At 32.6% G+C, this 23,775-nt stretch overlaps 1 protein-coding gene across 2 annotated transcripts in view; it reads left to right on the top strand.

Moving 5' to 3' along the window:
- Positions 1-22,453, top strand: part of tkv (thickveins) — a 929,476-nt gene extending 907,023 nt beyond the window's left edge. The window contains exons 4-5 of one of the 2 annotated variants that reach the window (XM_067767354.1): positions 11,717-11,904; positions 11,979-22,453. In XM_067767354.1, coding sequence (XP_067623455.1) covers positions 11,717-11,904; positions 11,979-13,253 — 1,463 coding nt within the window. In that variant the 3' untranslated portion in view covers positions 13,254-22,453. The remainder of the gene's footprint in view (positions 1-11,716; positions 11,905-11,978) is intronic. The other variant, XM_067767355.1, reaches the window with a different exon arrangement.
- Positions 22,454-23,775: the final 1,322 nt, after the last annotated feature.

Raw genomic sequence — 23,775 nt, 5'->3', positions numbered from 1 at the left:
AATTTTGTGTTTTTGTTAAACTTCAAAACAAATGTTATTCCTGTATTTATAGCCAACTCCTCGGCTAATAGTGGTCAGTGCGCTAACAAATATAACAAGCACCAATAAAAATATGAATTTTATTTAATAACAAGAATTACACAATTTAATTTGAAAAAAAAAGTCAACGATGGGAAAAAATTTCGTACAAAATGTTGGAACACAAAATACGTGCCAACATTTATGAATTCCTAAAGCGTTCGTAGCAATCGAATGAGGAAAAAAACGCAATCATGAGCAACAACTACAACAACTGTGCAGACAAAGTATTTCAAATGGCTTGTGGTAAGTGCAGTTTGTTGCGTTTGGAATGCATAAATTGTACAGAAAAATAGAAAACAACTGATTATAAAAAAATTATAAAGAACACAGATGAAGAACAACAACAACTTGGGAAATCAGTAAAAAAGAGGAAACAGTTGTACGCGCACAGTGGCGCTTTGAAGCATACATAACATTTACTATAACAGCACCATCATGGATGCTTTTACAGAGGATCAAGAAGTTATGCATACATGTTTAAGAAAAAGAAAAAAAAAATTACAAAGTTTGTATATCTTACCTAACATTTTAAACTTTATATAAAATTTAAAAAATTTGGTACTTACAGAAGCGCACAAGAAAATGGCAGTGCAGTTTTTTTTATACCTTTCATGAACATGAAATGGTATATTAACTTTGGTCCGATGTTTTTAACTTTGAGAAATATAGAAGATAGACTCACCATTAAGTATACCGAATTGATCCGGGCGACGAACTGAGTTGATATAGCCATGTCCGTCTGTCTGTTTGAACGCAAACTAGTCCCTCAAATTTTGAGATATCTCAATGAAATTTGGCACAAGGATGTATTTTTGTATTATATTAGACATTTGTCGGATCCGGTAGGATCGGACCACTATAACATATATCTCCCATACAACCGATCGTTCAGATAAGGCGATTTTGGTCATTCTTGCCGCAATTTAGAAAGTATAAACGTGAAACTCGGTGATATATATTCTAATATATCATAGAACATTTTCTGAAAAAATCACTTTTATCGGAGCTATATATAGTATATATCTCATACAACCGATCGTTCAGATAGAAAGATTTTTGGAAATTTCTCCCTTAATTTCCAATATAAAAAACGTTAAACTTGGTGATATTTATTCTAATATATCATAGAGGATTTCATGAAAAAATTATTTCGATCGGAGCTATATATGATATATATCCCATACAACCGATCGTTCAGATAGAAAGATTTTTGGCCATTTCTCACTTAATTTAGAAAGTATAAACGTGAAACTTGGTGATATATATTCTAATATATCATAGAAGATATCCTGAAAAAATCACTTTGATCAGAGCTATATATAGTATATATCCCATGCAACCGATCGTTCAGATAGAAAGATTTTTGGCAATTTCTCCCTTAATTTCCAATATAAAAACGTTAAACTTGGTGATATTTATTCTAATATATCATAGAAGATTTCATGAAAAAATCATTTCGATCGGAGTTATATATGATATATATCCCATGCAACCGATCGTTCAGATAGAAAGATTTTTGGCAATTTCTCCCTTAATTTCCAATATAAAAACGTTAAACTTGGTGATATTTATTGTAATATATCATAGAACATTTTCTGATAAAATCACTTTGATCGGAGCTATATATAGTATATATCCCATACAACCGATCGTTCAGATAGAAAGATTTTTGGCCATTTCTCCCTTAATATATCATAGAAGATTTCCTGTAAAAATGATTTCGATCGGAGCTATATATAATATATATCCCATTCCGATCGTTCAGATAAGGGGGTTTTTTGCCATTTTTTATTTTATATTTATCTTAAAAATCGTTTAAGTATGTACATCTTTTCACTATATATTTCTATCTTATACATCCGATTATTTGGAGATTACGAACCGGATAAGATTATTGTTCAGCCCCATTCATGAAAGGTATGAAGTCTTCGGTACAGCCGAAGACAGTCCGGTCCTATAGTTTTAGAAAAAATGTCTATAAATTTTGTGTCTGAAACTATGCAAACCAATCTGACAAAAGAGCTTCGAAAAAATTCAAAATTTCGAACTTTTTATTTAGAACTCTTTAAATTTTTTTTTGAGCGTGCAGTTTTGTAGCCCTACTAATTTTAGTCTAACAAGGTGAAAGTTACAGGAAGCTCAAAGTTAGAATTGATTTTGTTTAATTTATTGTTTGCCTAAGCGTGATTTAAATTTTCTTCCATACCAGGGGCACATAGTTGTTTTTTTTGTTTTGTTTAGAAAAAAATCCGATACACCCTACAAAATAAATGGTCAAAAATCAAAGCTCAATTTTGAAAGACCAATGACGCAATAAAACCAGTCAGGCGAATTCATTATTACAAAATGGAGTCGCATTTGAAAATACTCGCCCTCATAGTTCCAAGTGTTGCTTCTTGACTTCTCTGCAGCATTGATTTTTTCAGTATCATAAAATAAAATCTTACTTACTTACTTACTTAAATGGCGCTTAACCGTCTAAACGCATAAAATAAAATCAATACTACATTAATGCCTTTCTGAAACCCTTTATATCATGCAGGAAAAGAACGCCTGCAGTCTGTATTTCCTTTTGTGTGAGGGTTTGTTTTCTTTTCCTAAATAGAAATGGAAGTGTTTTAGTCAACGCAACTGAATATCTTTATCTTAACAGTACTAATGTTGGCCGATCCCATGATTTTTGAGGAACAATGTTATCTGTGATTGTGACCTCTCAGTCACAGCGGCTTTTAACCGTGACTGTGACTGAAAAAAAAACAAATACCACGTCAACAGGAATCAGTTTTGGTGATTCTATACGACAGTGTCATGCGTCCAAAAATATCTAGAGAGGTGTCAAAAGACGCGCATTGACCTCGACAATAATAATCCGAAGGCGGAAAATAAAAATTTTTGATTTGTCAAGAGATATTTGCGAAAGAAAATGAAAATTTTCATGTAGTTGTTGTAATTTTAAAGATTTTTTGATACCCACAAAAAAAATTGTTTGCGCGGATATAGTTTTGGTCTCCAAACCGGTTTCGGAGCACTCCGGGCTCATTTTCCGGCTTTTCGTTAAAATTTTTTGAACAAGCTAAAATTTTTATTTTCCGCCTTCGGATTATTGTTGTCGAGGTCAATACGCGTCTTTTGACACCTCTCTCGATATTTTTGGACCCGTATAAGCAGTGTCATGCTGTCATATAGAATTACCTCAGTTTTATATTTTTCCCTGCTAATTGTGTTGCGAATAATAAACTCTGCGTAGTTTTTTGGGACATCTACTGTTATTCAGTCGCAGCTTAAGCAACTTGCTCATTGTACTGGTTCATAGAATAAATGCGATTTGTCCTGTGATGAGAGCTATGTTTGAGTTTGTGATTGGCAACGGGAAATACATGCTGTCACAGGCAATCAGTCACGAATGTTCCTTGTAAGCTGTCGCTCAAGTGTACTGTGATATTTCAGTAGCTGTGACAAAATCACAGGTACACGGATATTTGCCAACTCTACCAGTACCCCATTGTCGACAACTAAGGAATATGGAAACAGACTTTTCGCGTCAATGCGATGATTGACGACCTGTATCAATGTCATGAAATCGCGGAAGAGTATATGCGAGGCTTGCAATACGAAAGCTGGGGATCGGAGATACACGATTCCGAAACCCAACATTTGTCTATGTAAACGGAGCGTTAAAGGATAGGTTCATTGAGCAGATAATGGTGGATGGCGTAAAAATATAAAGCGACTGGGGTTTTACAGCATCGATGCTTCAATGTTCAGTGCTGATAGAAATTCATTGATGGCAAACAAGAAATATGTGGCATATGGAAACGTTCAGAGAAACGTTAAAAAGCCGTATGAATACACCCGACAGACATGGTTCCGAATTTCTCTATCTAGGCACCTGCCTCTCCTCTAGTTAACCCTTTTCATCCTCTCTTATTTCCTCTCCACTCTACACTTTCCAGTTTACTTTTTTGATGAATTTTATTAGCCTTATATGTAAATATTTTTGAAGTCTTTAATGAGCTCAAGGCCTATTGAAAAAATAAAACACAATGTTTTTCTATTGTATTTTACATATATTCATCGATATTTCGATTTTATTCTTAAACCATCATCAGGACTAGGAAACACAAAACAGAAGAAAACAGAAAAAACAGGTACAACTGGTTATCAAAATAGAAGATTTAAATAGAACCTAAATAATCTAAAGGGTAATCCAAAGATGCCTCTAACACAAATTCGGAAAAATTGCACATTCGTGCTTCTGGCTAGCGGGCGACGATATTTATTATACATATAATTTTGTTCGCAATATTTTATTTTTCAACGAGACATCAAGCACACGGCTTCTCGGGAGATTCTTGAATCTCGAATTACTCGTAATACTTGCCATATTCTCGATTTTCAATTCAGTCGCTGCATTGGCAATATTCTATACGGGTTGGTGTCGAAATTCTGTATGTACAAAATTCTAAAAACCAAATTCTGCTTTTTAAAATTCTGCTTTCTAAAATTCTGCTTTCTAAAATTCTGCTTTCAAAATTCTGTATTAAAATATAATGTTAACAATGTTAAAGAGGTCATGTAATTATTTTGAAAAAGTGCGCCATACACAGTAATTCTGCGTAGAACACCTTTCTGCATAGGCGGCTTTCGGCCGCGGTAATAAAAAATAACCCTGGGCTACGCCATGCCAAGTCCGGGTGTGTGGTATAACCGTGGCTACCGCAACGGTGATGTCCTTCTGCGTAGTATACCCTTCTGCGTAGGCGGCCTTCGGCCGCACTTTAAAAAAATAACCCTTAGCCGATCCAACACCGGCTACGCCATGCCATGATTCCGGAATTTTGACTTCCAGAATTAAACATGCAGAATTTTGAAAAAGCAGAATTTTAGAAAGCAGAATTTTAAAAAGCAGAATTTTAAAAAAGCAGAATTTTGCTCAAGCAGAATTTTTTTGCAATTTACAGAATTTTGTCACCCAGAATTTTGTAATACAGAATAATGACACGCTCGCTTCTATACATTTCGGGGTTTTTTACTTGTGGTTTTGCGGACATTTTGGCTTGTGCTCCAGAAGAAATCGTAAGCTCTATATAAAACAGGCAATGAATCGATTAAGTTGAATGTTGAGAAGCTCGCGAGCCTTACGAGTAATTCGAGAATCTCGCGAGAAGGCGAGACCCGCGAGAAATCTCTTCTCGAACATGTTCGAGAAATCGTAAGCTCTATTTAAAATTGTAAACACAAAAATTTCCAAACACTTGTAGGTATGTATATTTAAATTTTGTAATATTGCTCCTATTCTCTTTTTTAGAACATCTCAAAAATTACTTGAAAATTTTAGAATTCTGATTTTTTTTTTAACTATACTCGACATTCCAATAAAAAATATAATTTTTTTTTGCAGCTATTTTGAAAGAATTTGCTGAAATTTTATTACTTTTGTGCAAGAAGCTGCTAAAAAAACAATTTATTTTTTTTTATAAAAAAATTCACCATCTCATTTTTCCTATAAGCTACTGTAGGTCTTCAGATATGTATGTCCATAAACACGCCGCTGCACAGTGTTTCGTGTAGAACAAGCTAGATGGACAAAATTATTTTATGAGATTTTCCGTTTCATATGCAGTCATTTATTACAACTACGTAATTTTTTTCAGCCATATTTTCTTTTTTTATTTTTTTCCAAAGTTTTACTTCATATGCATACATTTGCTTATTTCATATACAGTAACTCATGTGAATAAGTGACATAGGTCCAAAAAAATTTAAAGGACTTAGGAATATTACTTTATTGTACTTAAATTGAATGGACAAAAAATCTCAATACTCTAAAAAAATTTTAAAATTCCGAAAAAAAATTAAAATTTTTTATGAAAATTCGTCGAATTTTTTAATTATAATTTAGTTTTTGTTATAGATCGTGACACATTTTCTTATGGGAAATTAGTTAAAATAAATTTGCGAAAGCGAAAATTGTAAGAATTGTCCAAAAAGGGGTGTCTACTTATTTATGTGAGTGACTGTACATATGTACATACATATTTTTTATTTATTTGAGTATTTATCCTGGCACTACAATTTTTACAAAATTATTTTATAGTACCAGTCAGGAATGTAAAAGTGAATTACAATAATAATAATAACAATGTAAATAATTAAATTAATTATGTGAAAATTACTTATTACAAAAAACTTAAAAGTAAAGTATCATACAAAGTAGAAAAGACAATAGATTTAAATTAAATAAAACCTGATCCAACAAAAAGTTATAGGGTAGGCTATCTTTTATAATTATGTTATTATTCGCTATCATCACTTTCATTCGATGAGTCACTTGTGGAATAGCCATGAGCATCAGCAACACTACTGTGAAAGTTTGAAACAACTGGGGTATTTTTTGACTCCTCAACATTATCGGGGAACAGTAAATTTAAGACTTCTGAAGTCAGACATTTAAATTTTTTCTTAGGTATCTCCCAAAAAATGTTAACTAAAGGATCCGATATTATAAGCAACATATTCATAAGATCTCTATTCGTGGCTTCACGCGACTGCTTTTGTGTGTTATCGTCCCTGAATCGTCTCAAATCTTTGTTACGGGCTCCCCCAGAAAGTTGACCAATAGGTAAAATTGCTGATTTTATAATATCAGTACTATGCACTATGATTTTATGAACTGTAACAGGCATATTAAACCATGGATAGAGATCTATATATAGTTTTTTAGTCTCGACCGCAAATTTTTCAAATCTTTGGATATTTATATTGTACGCAGATGCTAATGCGCGAAGGAGAGTGTCGAATCTTTTGATGAGCGTTACATCCAATCCCGTATTCTCAGCACTAGCCTCAGAATTTTCGAACAACCTACGAGCAGTGTTGCCGTCATCGGTATTGCCGAAATCTGGTTTCGGTTTATCTACTATCAATCCAAGTACACTTTTAAATTCATTCTGGATTTCGTTGCAACGTAGCTTTACACTCTCTTTATCTGCCTCATTCGTAAGCTGCTATTTTTTTACTTCGAGGCGATAACTTATGTGAAGCAATCATTCAAAACATCTTATCCATGCATGGAGAGTAGACAAACCAAAACCAAGATTATCTAGGTTAGGCGCAAAGTCCCGTAACTCATTATTCATATCTTTTGGAGTGGCACCACCATTATAACACTTTTGTGCGGAAGAAGTTTCAGTGAAAGCATTGCAAACTTTTCTGTCAATCATTGTAAGAAGCATATTGTGATTTACGGAAACTTTGTATTCTTCGAGCATGTACTTTGTGGCAACAACGCACTTATCTCCTCTAAAACTTTGTTCGTTTCAAAAAGAATAAAATCTTTTATTTCTTTAGAAAAAATAAATTTAATTGGTAGAAGAAGGTCGAGGATTCTCCCAAACAATGTTACCTTTTTCATCCTGTAATTGAAGTGGAACGAAAGAAAATATAAACAAAAACTCATCAGTGTCAGAACTGCATGTAAACTTTTGCTTATATGTGCTATGGCCAGAGCTTCCATCGCAACCCCACTTGCTGATTAAAGTATACGTCAAGTTTGTAGGTAATAAACTAACAAAAATGTCTTGATTTGCTAAAACTAAACGCTCAACAGTTTTATCTAATACGGACTGGACTTTAATTTCCGCACGTGTTTCACCCACATCAATTTCATTTGGATAGCATTCTGCCTTAGCTTTTCTTAGACTATAAAATGATGGATAAACCTTATGGCCTGCCTTGATGCTCCACTTCCAAGTCGTTTTGTACCCATGAGTCGTCGACTTGCTATCTACGTAGTATGCTAAAGCTTCTACATTGATCAATTATCTTGCATCTGGCTCACATGTCATCTTTTTGCCGGATATTTGAGTGGTCTCTTGTGATTTTTTTATAATGTTAGCAACATTTCTGTTGCCGGACATACACGTTGATACTTCTGCCGCATAAAGTAACTCATCAGGACTTCTAGATTGCAAGAGGTCATCCACTCGACGCCGTTTTGTTTTTTCACTGCAACTAACAAAGTCCTTCTTTCGTCTTCCGGGGCCGGGGTTACCTGAAGAAGTGGTTGGTTGGTCTGATGGCATCTTTGAATCCACTGTTTTTGTAAATGTGAAGTCTGGACCTGAAAGCCACTCCGAGTTTTTATTCAAAAATCGCTCCTTATGTCTTCCAGAAGTGTTCCACTTTTGATACAATTTTATCAAATACTCGCTGCTTCGCTTAAATCGTACTTAAGTGCAACAAAACTCAATAATTCTTTATATCTGGTTTCCTTCGAATGTTGAACCCAAATGTCAAAAAACTCCGTTCTTGGTACGGTTATAACTAAACTGTTTTGTGTTGTTGATTTTCCGACAGGGTGAATAGCTGATGATTGTTGTGCTGCCATCTTAAGTGTCGTTGATCGTTCTGATTTGTTATCAGTTGTGCAGTATTTATATTACATTCAGGTATTGGCGTAGATGTTACCAAATGGGGTTGTTGTGTGTAGCGTTCCTGTGTGGTTATACCTGCATTAGGATTGTTTTGTATGTACCTGTTTTTATGCCTTAGTGACTGGTGCGGTAGGTTGTGGCAGGTTGAAGTCAGTGATCTTCGCCGTTTTGCTTTTGGTGTGCTCTGGTTGACCTTGCGCGTTTATTTTTGTGAGTTTTATGGCTACGTGTTTGTTCCCTGTACCTGAGAATTGGTTTTACCGTTTGTAGATCATCCGATATCTCGTCGGAGCTGGTACGTACATACATCCTATTTTATATGTGGAGATAACAAAATCTACAAAAAAAAAATTCAAAATAGATGTGCAAAGAATTCGCAATGGTTTTTTCTTTCTACTATTAGAGAATACTTACTATAACATATGTAAAACTTAGCACGGATGTCCGCGGATGTATGTAACTTTTTGTCTCTAAAGTTAAAAATATAGAGAAAAAATACCTTTTCTTATTAATAACGGAATGTTAAATATATTGAAAATACTCTAATTGCGAAAGAATTACTATTAAAAAATTTTACTTACCTTCGGGCTTAGAATGCATCAAAAAAATTATATAAAATTGTTCACTTAAAAGAAATATGAAGCTTAATATTCAACAAGAATTTTGCAAATTAATCAATGCATTTTACGGTCACTCCTGCCTTCTTACTTCAATTACTCAATATATATGAGCAAAAATATCAAAAAACAGCAGAAATCCCGTTATTTTGTTTGTTTTCTTTCATTTCTCATTACACTTTTCTTGGAATAAGAACTTTGTTTTTGTCCAGCTAGCTTGCTCTACACGAAACACTGTGCGCTGTACGCATAAATATATACATACGTACGTTCTTGTTTGTTTTTATGCACCGGCACGCGCACACAGATTGCATATAGGTAGAGGATTCAGAGAGCATTATGGCCTGCAGGCGCTTTAGTTGATGGCTGGCCACGATCACCAAATCAATGGCTGCAACAAACAGCGTAGCAAAAAAAAACTGTGGCGCCAATGTTTGTTAGCGGCGTTTATGAGCCGCTTTAATAAATATGCATTGTGGTTGTCATAGCCATTGCTGTTTGAGCTACATATGTACATATTTTGACCGCTTCTGGGGTCGATCACACATATTTATATGAACGAGGGCGTTGTAAGTAGGCAATTGTCCACAGCGCAGCACGTCCGACACACTTTTGGTAACGTTTTACTTTTTCTTATTCTAAATGTGTTGATTTTTCCTTTCGGCAGTTTTGAAGTAAAAATTTTTAAAGTAATTAAATTAAAATAAGTAGAGTAACAGATTAGATTAGCTAGCTCCGATTGGATGCTCAAAGTTTCATATAGCGCTTTATGTGATCAATTACTAAATAACTTGAAAAAACTGTTCATAATCAATAGGGTCCCACGTTGGGCGCCATAGTTCATGTGGCCGTGGTTGCCGCTGCTCCTCATCTCCCAAACAGGCAGCCACATGGCAAGCTAGCTGATTGATGTCCTCGCGAATGTAGAGACTGTCCTCAAAGGCAGAGAAGTATCAAGATATTGGATTTGTAGTGGGAAAAATACGCGCATACATTTCAGTTTGTGCTACCTGGCTTTGAAGTGACAAAAAAAACTTCAAACCAAATGCTAAGGTGGTCACAATATAGGCTCGACTTTAGATAAAATATGTAGGGAAGAAAGTGTAAACAGACGAATGCCAAGTTTGCAACCGAGCGCATATTACGCACAGAGTTCACCCTGTTATTCTTTTTCGGTGCCATTTTGCACTTTCTGCAGGGAGTCTGGTATATTTGACAAAAATTGCGCTATCAGTGATTGAACATAGGCAGGATGCCTGAGTTCCTTGATATGCTTTATAATGGACGCTTTCCCACTTACAATTGAATATTCTCATTTATAACCGACTAGCTACAATTGACGATTTCGAAATATCATTTGACTCTTTCTCATTTACAAGTGACTTTTCTCATATCGAAGTGACGCTTTCTCATATCAAAATGACGCATTCCAATTTAAAATTGACTACTCTCCTTTCCACATGACTCCTACGAATTTTCAATTGACTATTTTCATTTAAAAGTGACGATTCTTAATTACAGTTGACGCTTTCGAAATTTCATTTGACGTTTTCTCATTTTCAAGTGACTACATATTTACATATTGAAGTAACGCTTTCGCATTTACAATTGACTATTCTCCTTTCCATATGAAATGGTGTAGAAACTTCAGGTACTAGCCCGACAGTCTCTGGAACGATGACTAGCTGACTGACTTTGTCATCCCATACACCCCTTTCCTACGGAAGTTGAGTTGCTGCTAAAGTATGTACACATCTATTTGTAAGACATAACGTTGCACGTAGGTTAAATTGACCCTTGGGCTGAGAAACCTGTAAAATCGTCCTTATTTTATATGATACTACAACCGAGCTATGCGATGTCAGTGAACTTTTCCTATCTAGGGCAGCTGTAATTCAATCTTACCTTTTCCAAAATGTATATTACAGGGGAAAATGTCATTCAGTGTCACCTCTTCCCTCTAAAGTAATGGAGAATGGAAGGGGAAAGGCACTTTATGGAAAAAAATCAAGTTAACTTCCAATGTTTTCAGCCAGTTTTGGAATCGTCAGCAAAGACTCTGGAATGCGATCAAGCCCAGTCTTGTTCCAGAAACGTATCCACGAGCTTTGGATCTAATTGAATGTGGATAATACTCAATCTACACTAGAGCTCCATTAATTAATTTCTTTCTTTATTTATTACGACTCTAAGAGCCTGGCTTATACAATTAAAAAAAACTATTGCATTACTTAACAATAGGTACAGTAGTTTAAATATATATACATATGTATATATATAAACGTTGTTTTCTTGAAGTTTCCTGACCTATATATAGGATTTCTCTTGAAATCGGTCACTCAAGCTATTGTTTATCTGCGCATACCATAAATATACTTTGCGTTTGTTTGCTCATGCGCAGAATGCTTTAATTTTTCAATGTTAGCACCACGTGCGTGCGTACGTCTTACCTCGTTGCTCGTTGATGGACGACTAAAACACTACCACTACGATGAATTAATATTGATTTAGATTTACGTACACTCAATTTTTTATGATTTTCCTATATTAATTTGCCCTCTCTTTCTCTCTCTCTCATTACAGCCCGCACATTAAGCTGTTATTGCGATGGTAGCTGCCCGGACAATGTCATAAATGGTACATGTGAAACACGCCCAGGAGGTTCCTGCTTCAGCGCTGTCGAAGAAGTATACGATGAAATCACAGGCACATACGAGGAAGAACGAACATATGGTTGCATGCCGCCAGAAGAAAATGGCGGACTATTAATGGTGAGTACAGCATAAGTCCTTTCCCCTACTCAAAGACAAACTCATAAATTTATCTTTCTTATCACACCCTACAGTGCAAAGTCGCCGCTGTACCACACCTGCATGGCAAGAATATCGTTTGTTGTGATGGCGCAGATTTCTGCAATCGCAATATACATCCTGAATATACACCTAAAAGTACGACAACCCCGCCTGAATTGCCAGTAAGCTCACAATCTATACATTACCTGCTTATGCTCACATCACTCATTGTCTGTTTGACGATATTTGTGGTGGTGCTATTGATATTCTGTGTAATGTATCGTCGTCGCGAGAAGCAAGGCAAGCAAGCACGTCTCATTAGTTCTATGTGCAATAGTCAAATTTCACCGCTATCACAATTGGTCGGACAAAGTACAGGTTCTGGTTCGGGTTTGCCACTCTTGGTACAACGCACAATCGCTAAACAAATACAAATAACGCGCTCTGTGGGTAAAGGTCGTTATGGTGAGGTGTTCTTAGCTAAATGGCGTGATGAACGTGTTGCTGTCAAGATCTTCTTCATGACTGAAGAGTCGTCATGGTTCCGTGAAACAGAAATCTATCAAACTGTACTCATCAGACACGAAAATATTTTGGGTTTCATAGCTGCCGACATCAAACACATGGGCAGTCATACGCAAATGATGCTCATCACTGATTTCCATGAGAATGGCAGCCTACACGATTATCTCGCTACATCGGTGATTACACCACAAAAACTACAAATCTTAGCTTACTCACTCGCCTCCGGTTTGGCACATTTGCATGATGAAATTGTTGGCACACCGGGTAAGCCGGCTATTGCTCATCGCGATATCAAAAGTAATAATATACTCGTCAAACGTAATGGTCAATGTGCTATAGCCGATTTCGGTTTGGCTGTTAAGTATACCTCGGAAATGGATGAAATACAAATTGCACAAAATTCACGTATCAGCACCACACGTTATATGGCACCAGAAATGCTCAATCAAACATTGAATCAACAACAATTTGAGGAATTCAAACGTGCCGATATGTATTCGGTTGGTTTGGTCCTATGGGAAATGTGTCGACGTTGTTACACCCAAGTGCCTGGTTCGAATACGACAACATGCGAAGATTATGCTTTACCGTATCATGATGTAGTGCCCGCTGATCCCACCTTTGAGGATATGTATGATGTGGTATGTGCGAAGGGCTTCCGTCCACCAGTGCCTTCGCGTTGGCAGGATGATGATGTATTGGCGACTATGTCGAAAATCATGCAAGAATGTTGGCATCCAAATCCGACAGTTCGACTGACGGCGTTACGCGTGAAAAAGACACTGGGGCGTTTGCTGGAGTAGAAGCTAACCTAAGCATCCTTGACAAACGGCTTCCTAATGCGTTGCAGTTTAGTTTTATAATACTAAAGTTCAGTTTTAGTTAGTATTTAAGGGTAAGTTAATATATAGAGTTTTAATTCAAAAATTTCATTAAGGATTAGATTGTAAATTAGTTTATAATTAGTTTTTGTATGTAAACGTCGTGTTTTATAGTCGAAACGCTTTGTACATTTTGTATAGCATTTAAGTTCAAAATTTTGCTTTAATGTTTTGTGAGGAAACTAACATAGAATGAGTTTTTATAAAAAGCGATTGAAAAATCGATTTAACAAACGTTAAAAGTAGTGTAGAGGCCCTTACATGCTATCCACCTCATTCGAATTTCGAACACAAGCCAATATAAGTTTAAAAATTAGTGTCCGAATTCATTGACTACAATTTTGACCGTTTAAAACAAGTAGACCAGGATGTTTTTGTTGTAATTCACTAAGAATTTATTATATTCGAATTTCGAAATTTAACTCGAATTTATCGAAAACACTGTAAAATTGTGCATTCGAGTGTTGAACTCAACTCTAATATAACACAAGATTTTGTGTAATATTCGATAAAAGTTTTTCTGTAAAAATTTTATTTTCGAAGAAAAAATGTGGAATTCGTAAATAGGGCTGCTATTCATAAACAAAATAATAATTTGGGGTTGGTTTTGAATTAATTTGCATAAATAAGTTTTTGGTGAAATCAAATCAGATCAGGACTTCGAATATTCAAAAGAAACTTTCTGCGTATAAAACCAAAAATAAATGAAAGATGAGATAAAAAATGTATTTGCTAATCGATTGACCAATGTTTTTATCGTCGAAAATAACTCACGGCCCATATTCTGCAGTCCGCCTAGATAATTCATTCCGATTGAATTTTAAAGCTAATTTAATTTAAATTCGAAAATTAATTTTGCGTATCTCCAAGTATGCGCTAATACTTGAAAACATGCAAATAAATGTGAGTTTACTTCGATTGCATTTCGAAGTTAACTCGTATTTATCCAACCACGCTGTATAGCTCTGTAAAGCACTTAGGAAAATGGATATAATCAAATTTAGACGTCAAATACAGTTTGTCAGAGCTTAGCGTAAAAATTTAGTACCGAGTTCTTAGTTTTGCCAGTTTTTACTATTCGAACATAAAACTGAAACATCCAAAATATAGAAGATAAATTGGAAAGAAAATATAAAGTCGAACACTTTGAGATGAGACACATACAGGGCTTTATTTATAGAAACAACTTATTTTATACCGAATTCGGATAACTTGAAAAGAAACGCAATTTCTTATTATTTCGAAACGAAGTTCTATCATAGCCTATCTACTTTTGATTGGGTTCCATTTTACAGTAATAGATTCGCTTGAATGGATCGAAGCACGTAAAATTTGGAATCGATCTCTTGAAATAGCTAACTTTTGCCAATCGAAAATAAAGTTTTTCGTTCGAAAATATTGCTAATCATTCTAAAAAAAGATTCGAATTCGCACAGTTCAGCTTCCAAACGAATCATATAAATAAATTTGGGTTGAATACTAAATTCGAACAATTTCGCTTACAAAATAAAGCTTCGTAATTTTCCATCTTCTGTCGCGAGGTTATGTTTATGACGCAAAACATTAATTTATTCGATGACTGTTTATAATACAAATCAGTTTACGTATAAAACGATTCTTTGCAGCATAGTTTTTGAACAAGTTCTAGATTTGTTTCATTTTTGATATTTTAAAGAAAAATATGAAGCTCAAAAAAAGTCTGAAAATTTTCGGAACTTGGATTCGAATTTAATTGTTTTAACTTATTTAATTTTTTTGACTAATTTTTGAACCTGTCCCCCTTTTTTTGGAAATTCGAAATCAAAACATCAAATTGGAAAATAGAGCTACTCATAAGAAAATTTATTCGATTTTTTACTGAATAGCTTTCGCACAAGTTCTTGATAGTTCCTTTTTGCTTTTTTTCGAAAGTAAAATACAAAATTTGAAAATAGAACTGTGCTACATAAAAAAGGATATTTGAACTATTACACAATGATTTTTTAAACAAATTATTATTGATTTTAAATTTTGCTATTCTAAAGTAAAATATAGAATCCCAGATTGAAAAAATTGTATTTGAACTTTTATAGATGAGTTTTTGAACAAGTTCTTAATTTGTCTCGTTTTTGTCATTCGAAATTTTGCTATTCTAAAGTAAAATATAGAATCCCAGATTGAAAAAATTATATCTGAACTTTTACGGATTAGTTTTTGACGAAGTTCTTAATTTGTCTCGTTTTTGTCATTCGAAAGCTCAATAATAAATTCCCAAATAGTGATATACGCTTCATTAAAATGGAAATTCGAATTTTTTCGAAATCGTTTTTGAGCAGCCGTCCTTTCTGTTTCTAGATCTGAATAAAAATGAGATTGAAAGCTGGTGCATTACTTAACTTTTTTTTTCAATTGTAAATGAAATTTCCTTCGAATTGAATTCAATATTAAGGCACTTGACTGTTCTCATTTTCGATATTCGAAAATAAAATATGAAATTAAGAATGAAGCCTCAAAACTAAAAAAGAAAATCGCGATATAAAAAACGAAGTTCGAATTTTAAAGGAGTTTTTAAATAAGATCATGATTTTTCGCTATTCGAATGTGAAATAGAAAAATTCGAAAATACAACTACGCTGTATATAAAGAGAAATTCGAAGCTTTACAGTTTAGTTTTTAAACATTTTTGAATCTTCTCATTTTCGCTATTCAAAAGTAAAATATGTAATTCGAAATTAGAGCTAAGAATTATAAAGATCAAAATTTGAACTTTTACAGAAAAATGCAAGTAATAATAAAATATAAAGTTGAAAATAGAACTACGTCATACAAAAAACGATATTTGAAATCAAATTTGCAATAGCACGAGTAATTATTTATTCGAATAGCACAGAATAAGTTCTCAAATACGGTAATACAAAATTTCGAGCATTACAAATATTTTAAGAGCGTCTTTTGAAGTACGATTCAGTTTTTGACTAAAACTATTCTTATATATAAAACAGTTTTGATAGATAAAGTTTATGCGGTTTGCTAAAATGGGCATTTGTGGCCATAAATTAAAACAGGGTATATTTGTTATTCCTGACGCGTTTCGACGTTACCTTACGTCTTCGTCTTTGGGGATCTGTTTAATGTTAAGTATATAAAATTAAATACATTAAACTTTATTTTAGAATATCTAACAATAAACATAAAACTGGCACATCACTTAACACTTATTTAGCTACGTACATTAATATTCACATTAATAATTATTTATTTTAGGTACTAATATAATTTTTGCACAACATTATTAACATAGTAAAATGACATTTGTTTATTTTTTACATTCTCTTGCATCTCTGTATAACAGCTGAGTAGGCGCTGCTTATGTTGTCAAAATCTTCTTTGAAGTTCATCGCGTTTTGTAGTTGCTGTTGAATGCGAATACTTTCCAGCGTCATTCTCGTTTTCTCTCTCCGTTCAATGTCTAAAATTTTAACATTTGAGAAATCCGCTACGTGTTTGCTCTTTGTAAGGTGTTGTGCTAGACCGGTCGACGTTTTTTTCTGCATCTTTCTTATGTTCATTAGAACTTCAAAGAAGATTTTGACAACATAAGCAGCGCCTACTCAGCTGTTATACAGAGATGCAAGAGAATGTAAAAAATAAACAAATGTCATTTTACTATGTTAATAATGTTGTGCAAAAATTATATTAGTACCTAAAATAAATAATTATTAATGTGAATATTAATGTAAGTAGATAAATAAGTGTTAAGTGATGTGCCAGTTTTATGTTTATTGTTAGATTTTCTAAAATAAAGTTTAATGTATTTAATTTTATATACTTAACATTAAACAGATCCCCAAAGAAGAAGACGTAGGTAACGTCGAAACGCGTCGGGAATAACAAATATACCCTGTTTTAATTTATGGCCATAAATGCTCATTTTAGCAAACCAAATATTTATAAATTGGCCCAAACAACATAATAAAGTTTATGCGCCTTGTACAAATTTATTTCGCTCTTAACGTAAACTTTTTTTTAGAAAATGCAGCCTTGCAAAGGAGTTGAATTTTTATTAGACTGAAGGAAAATTTTACTTAAAAAGAATTGGATTTCTTATTAGAAGTGCAATTTTCTAGAATTCAATGTACAAAATAATTTTTTTTTTAATAACTCATCTTGATCAGCAGTTTTTCAAGTTTAAAAAATAAAATCGAATTTCCTTTTTTTACAAAATTTAAAAATCTACTACCAAAATTGGAATGCTTATCAACTTTTTCTTTGCAAGCCAATATTTTCAAACCTTCCCGGTTTTTTGTTGTTAATAATGAAGTTAGTATGAATATGAATTAATAAAAACGAAAAATGTGCCAGAACTGACAAAAAATAAATTGTTTATGTAGTATATAGATTGCATAAATATAAGAAACAAATTTTTCGGAAGCTTTTACCAACATATTCTAAGCTATGCCTTTTAAAATAAAATTTAGTAAAAAAATTACAAATGCGCTTTGGTGAGAAACTGCCTTATTTTGCAAAAATTAAAAAAAAAACAAAGACAATAGTTAATGAAAATAACAAAAAAATAGCTTTTTAGCGCTGGCAATTTTTTTCAATGAAGTGATATGTGAATTTTGTATGAACAAAAAACAAATCTTTTCATTCGAAATAAAGAAAAACAGCAAAAATGATTATAAATATACAAAACAAAAAACAAGCCCATAGTTACGGTAAAAAAATTTGCAGATCATCAGGAGCAACAAAATAGCAGCAAAAACTAATACACATATTTTACAGTTACTTTCATTTCTTCTTTATTCTCATTAATTTCAGAAAAAACTTGAATGAATTGTTTAAGGAAAACTATGCAACTAGATTTAGAAAAAAAGTTCAAAAATATTCGAAAATTTGAGGAGTGTTTCAAAATCATTACGAAAACTTCGAAAGTTTTATTTAGACATCTCAGTAAAACATATTAAAAGTTTGAGGTCTCTCAATAGTAGTAATAATTCTTGACAATTTCTTCGAAATATAACTTCGAAAACGCCAGTTTTCCTAATTCAATTCGAATTTAGAGGCTTTTGTACTTTGTTAGACACAATTTTATTGTACTACAAACCATTTTTAAACACTTCTCGAAGTTTCGAATTTTTCCGAAAACGTTTATAAAACAAGTGCACATAGTTTTTATATGCAATCAATTACAATTTTCTCTAGAATTATTGAAATTGAATAAAAAAAGACCGGCAAAATTGCTTCAATATTTTTGATACTATTTTCATATTTACAGCGGTATAAATTGAAAAAGTTGCCTTACAAATTAAAATTACGTTAAAAAAAATTTTACATATAATTTTTAAGAGTGCAAAATTGAATTTGGGTTATTTGTCTACATAAAAAAAATTAATACATACAGCACCAGCAGAGAAAAAGCAATGTGTTCCGAAAATCCGAAAATTAAAAAAAATTTTACGAAAATTTCGAACTGTTTATTTGAAGCTCTCTGAAATTTTTAAGTACGCAGTTTTGTAGCCCACTCAATTTAAGTCTGACATAGCACAAGTTATACGCAGCTCAAAACTCGAAATGATTTTTGACAATTTTTTTCGAAGGGTATCTATTGCAGATTTTCTTCCTTATCAAAAAAAATGTAAGAAAAAATGTTAAAAATAAATGAAAATTTTGGAGAGATCTATAACTTGCGCTTTGTTAGACTAAAATTTGATTGAGCTACAAAATTGCAAACCCAAACAAATTCTAAGAACTCCGAATAAAATGTTCGAAATTTTCGTAAAATTTTTTCGAGTTTTCGAAATTTTAGAAGAAGTCATTGAGAATAATTTGCATAGTTTTATTTACAAAATTTATTTAATAACGAAAATACAAAATGAATAATTGAACTGGCGAAATTTTATAAAAACTGCAACTCCTATTACTCTATTCGCTGCTGTATGTATTAAAAAAATTTACATAAATTAAACAAACAAAAAAAATTCTTAAAAAAAACAAATAAGTATATTTTGTATGAGTTTTAAATTAGTTTCTTTCTTGCTATTTAATTTTTTGTTTATAATGAGACTTTAAAAACTAAATACTTTAACAGTAAAAAAAAAAATAAAAATAAAAATAAAAATAAAAAAAATTAATAACTAAATAAGTGAAATATGCAACTACGTAAATATGCATGTAAAACTGTGTATATACGTTTTGTTGTTGTATAGTGCCTACAGTTATATATTATAATTATGAACATTATAAAAGTAAAATTACAAAGTTAAAGTTTGAAACTAAAAAGTAAAAAAAAATTTACTATCTTCAAATATACAAATTTGCAAACCCACAAAAATTCTAAATACTCCGAATAAAAAGTTCGAAATTTTCGTAAAATTTTTTCAAGTTTTCAAAATTTTAGGAAGAGTTTTTGAGAATAATTTGCATAGTTTTAGTTACAAAATTTATCGAAGTTTTTTTTTTTAATAACGAAAATATCAAAATAATAATTGAATACTGTCTTCACTGCTGTATTTATTAAAAAAAAAAATGTAAATAAATTAAAACAAAAAAAAAACCTAAAAAAAAGTATATTGTGTATAAGTTTTAAATTAGTTTCTTTCTTTCTATTTAATTTTTTGTTTATATTTTAATGACGCTTTAAAACTAAATACTATTACTGTAAAAAAATAATAAAAAAACACAACAAATTAAAAAGTAAATAAGTGAAATATGCAATTAAATAAATATGAATGTAAAACTATTTAAATACGTTTTTTGTTGTTGTATAGTGCCTACAGTTGTATATTATAAACTTGAACATTATTAAAGTAAAATTACAAAGATAAAGTTTGAAACTAAAAAGTAAAAAAAAATTTACTATCTTCAAATAAACATAGATATAAAGTATAAAAAAAAAACAAAATAAACAAACATGTAAAAATTTAAATAATCATAGTATATAAAAAACTATATAATGACATTAAATAAACTACAGTTATACTAGCATTTAGTTTTAACTATTGTTAACGCTGTACAAAAGTTTAAACAATTAAAATGTAAACTATTTTAGTTAGCTAACAAAATAGTCCTTGTAATCCTAAAAGTGCCGGTATTTTTCGGTATTTACATACTTATATATGTATGTATAACGCATAACTAATGGAATACTAAAACTACAAAATTAAGCGTAACTTGAGTTTCTTATATAGTAGGCATTTTTAGTTGTAGTTAATAAGCCATATTTACATATATAATTAAATTTTTTATATAAATTCATAATTTAAGCTCATATACATAAATGTAAACATAAATACAAATAATAATTTAAATTTAAAATGATTAATACGCCTATTCATATTAAAATACAATACATTTACTATTCTGTATTTATTTAACTTTGAAGTTTAGTAGTAAAATTACATACATAAGTTCATTTATTTCGAGAAAAAAACAATAAAAATAACCACAAAAAAATTTTTATTTAAAAACAAACAAAAACGCATTTGAGTCAATTAATATGCTTAGCTTCTTCCTCTTATTACTGTAACGTCAAAAGCACTCCTCGAAGGTTTAGGAAAGGATGAACGGTGAGTGTAGTCCTTTGCTGTATATGTAGGTTGGTTGGTGCCTGTGCGGCCCTGACGCTAACGATCCAAGAGCACGTAGCGCACATTTCTCCTGGAACCAATTGCTGTTGATTTGGTATGGCTATTCGGTACTCCGTTCGAACTATTATTGCGGATAATGAACCTGTTGATATATTTAAGTTAGAACCCAGTGCCTGGTAGAGCTAGGCATTCACACAGATAGTGCGCAACTTGACGTGGGGTCTGATCAGTACAGTGTCTTTCAAGCGGAAGTTGCTGCGATTAAGTTTAAGTAATGCCTCTATTACAGTTTATAACTCAAATATTTTTCAGTTGAAATTTTGCAATTAGGTATTACAGGGGCCATATTCAGTAACTATGAGTTTTGAAATGTACATTTTCTTTCATACAAATTATATGAAGAAAAAGTGTACATTTTAAAACTCACAATTACTGAATAGGGCCCCAGATTACAACTCAACCTCAAAGCCAAAAACAGTGTCGGTTGAAGTTGCCTGATCTAACAACTTTTTGTGGCATTACCGTTTACAACCTTGTGTTGGTGTAGTTGTTAAAGACATCAAAATCTGACAATACTGAGCACTTGTCTCATACAATTTTGCAGTTGTTTGGAAAAAAACGTAACGTTTTACAAGACAGTTCATCACCTAATTAAAAAAAAAAACAAAGTTGGTATAAAAAGACGCGGTTCGACCTCCGCTTTTAGAATCCGAAAGCAAAAATTAAAAATTTTCATATGGTTGTTGTATTTTGCCACATTTTTTGTACACACTAATGCAGGGTTATTTTAACAAATCGCGGCCGAGGCCGTCAACGCATAAAGATATTCTGTATAAAAAAACCATTGGATCGGGCCTCATATTTCGGACCCTCTCGGGGCCATTTTACGGGTTTTTGTAAATATCTTTCGATAAAAATACAATTTTTAATTTCTGCTTTCTGATTCTTAAAACGAATGTCGGAACGTGTCTTTTGATAGCACCTTTGCCAGTTTTTGAAAAAAATTAGATGGGGCATCTGTAAAACGTTGCCGGAAAAAAATTAAAAAAAATGGAAAGCGAGTAATTAATTAAACCTTTTTTAAATTAATTTAAACAAACTTTATAATCAGTAATTTTGTACACATTAATATAAAAAAACAAGTTTTCAACCAAGGATTACATTGAACAACTTTTCGACCTTCTGAAGCGACATCCCGAAGTTGGGCGAGGCAAGGCGCAGTTCCGATGCAACCACATTCGTTGAAATTATGCGAACGTGAGCCTCATCGATACTAACCACTACTCCTGAGAATTCTGCTTTGGTGTAAAATGCGATTTTTGTAGCGCTTTGCTCTGGAGTCGTTTGGGTCTTAATCCACTTCGCACAAATATGCTCCTTAATACCTAAAACCTCTTTATTAACATGTCAATTTTGTCACCAAAATTTTCGTAGTTAAAAAATAAATTTAATATTATTTAATCAATATCCATTTTGCTCTTAATAAAAAATCACTTTTTCAAATGCTTGAATTGATCAGCTGTTCATTTATCCGTCAAATCATCATTTTTAAACGGTTTTGAGGTTGAGTTGACTAGCACGAATTTTGTAATTGAAATTTTAGTAACTTCCCGATAAGCTACAGGTTTGAAACTTGGAGCATAGTTCAGAACCCGATGACAATGCAATCACAAAAATTGTATTTGTGGTCCGATTTGGCTCATATTTGGAACACATAATACAAACAAGAATAGAAGGTGACCTATGAAATCGCCGCTAGGTGGCGCAAGGATTGAGATATTCACAAAAATCGTATTTGTGCTCCGATTTAGCTCATATTTGGAACAAATACATATAACATATAGTCCGGTAAAAGTGACATCCAAATATTTTGGAGTTGGAGGAGGGACAAGCATACGTGGCGCAGAGTCGAGTAAAGTCTTTGGAAGGATTATGGTTTCAGGGCTTAGATTGTAACAAATTGTCAGGAAAAAGTCCTTATAATAATGAGTCACTAAATGAACTAAATAGAATGAGAAATAATAGGCGATTAAATAAAGACTAAAAACTTGAAAATAAAATAATAAAAAAAAATTTTTAAGTTAAACGGTTTTATTGAAAACAATACTTACAGGAAGTAATAATAATACTAAAAGCTAGAAAATAATTAGGCATGTCCTAGGTACTAGACATCACTCTCCTCATCAATATAGGGCGTTGATCAGACAATTAAATAAAAGCGTTGGACGCGTCAAATTTCTATTGATAGTCATATATAAGACCAACTGAACCTTAATAAGGTGATGCTACGTCTCACACTTTTAGATATTTCACGTGCCCAACGTTTTTATTTAATTGTATGACCAACGCCCTAGACTGATGAGTGTGATGACTAGTACCTAGAACCTACCTAATTATTTTCTAGCTTTTAGTATTATTATTACTTCGTGTAAGTATTGTTTTCAATAAAACCGTTTAACTTACACATTTTTTTTAAATTATTTTTTTAGGTTGGCAACATCAAATCAACTTCAACTGAAATAAGTTGTAATTCGTAATACGAAAAAGGAGTTGAGTTGTCTTAATTTTGAGTTGTAAGCCGTAATGGGGGCATACATGTAAGGCGCGGTAACCTCCGAAGAGATTTAGACCGGACTTCTATTCCAAATTGCGTCGAGCTCCTTTTAATTGTTCGTACAAATTTGCGGGACGGGCTGACTTGTTTTATGCCACCTCCGAGCGGCATCTGCAAGGCAGATGACTTTTCACTGAGAAGCTTTTCATGGCAGAAATACATTCGGAGTGCTTGCCAAACACTGCCGAGGGGCGACCCCGCCTAGAAAAATATTCTTCTAGTAGAAAAAACTTGTTTCTAAAATTTTGATGTTGCTGTGCCC

This window comes from Eurosta solidaginis, chromosome 2 (assembly GCF_040869045.1).
Source record: "Eurosta solidaginis isolate ZX-2024a chromosome 2, ASM4086904v1, whole genome shotgun sequence".
Classification (NCBI taxonomy): domain Eukaryota; kingdom Metazoa; phylum Arthropoda; class Insecta; order Diptera; family Tephritidae; genus Eurosta; species Eurosta solidaginis.
The sequence above is the reverse complement of the archived record's forward strand: the minus strand, read 5'-3'. Positions and strand labels throughout refer to the sequence as shown.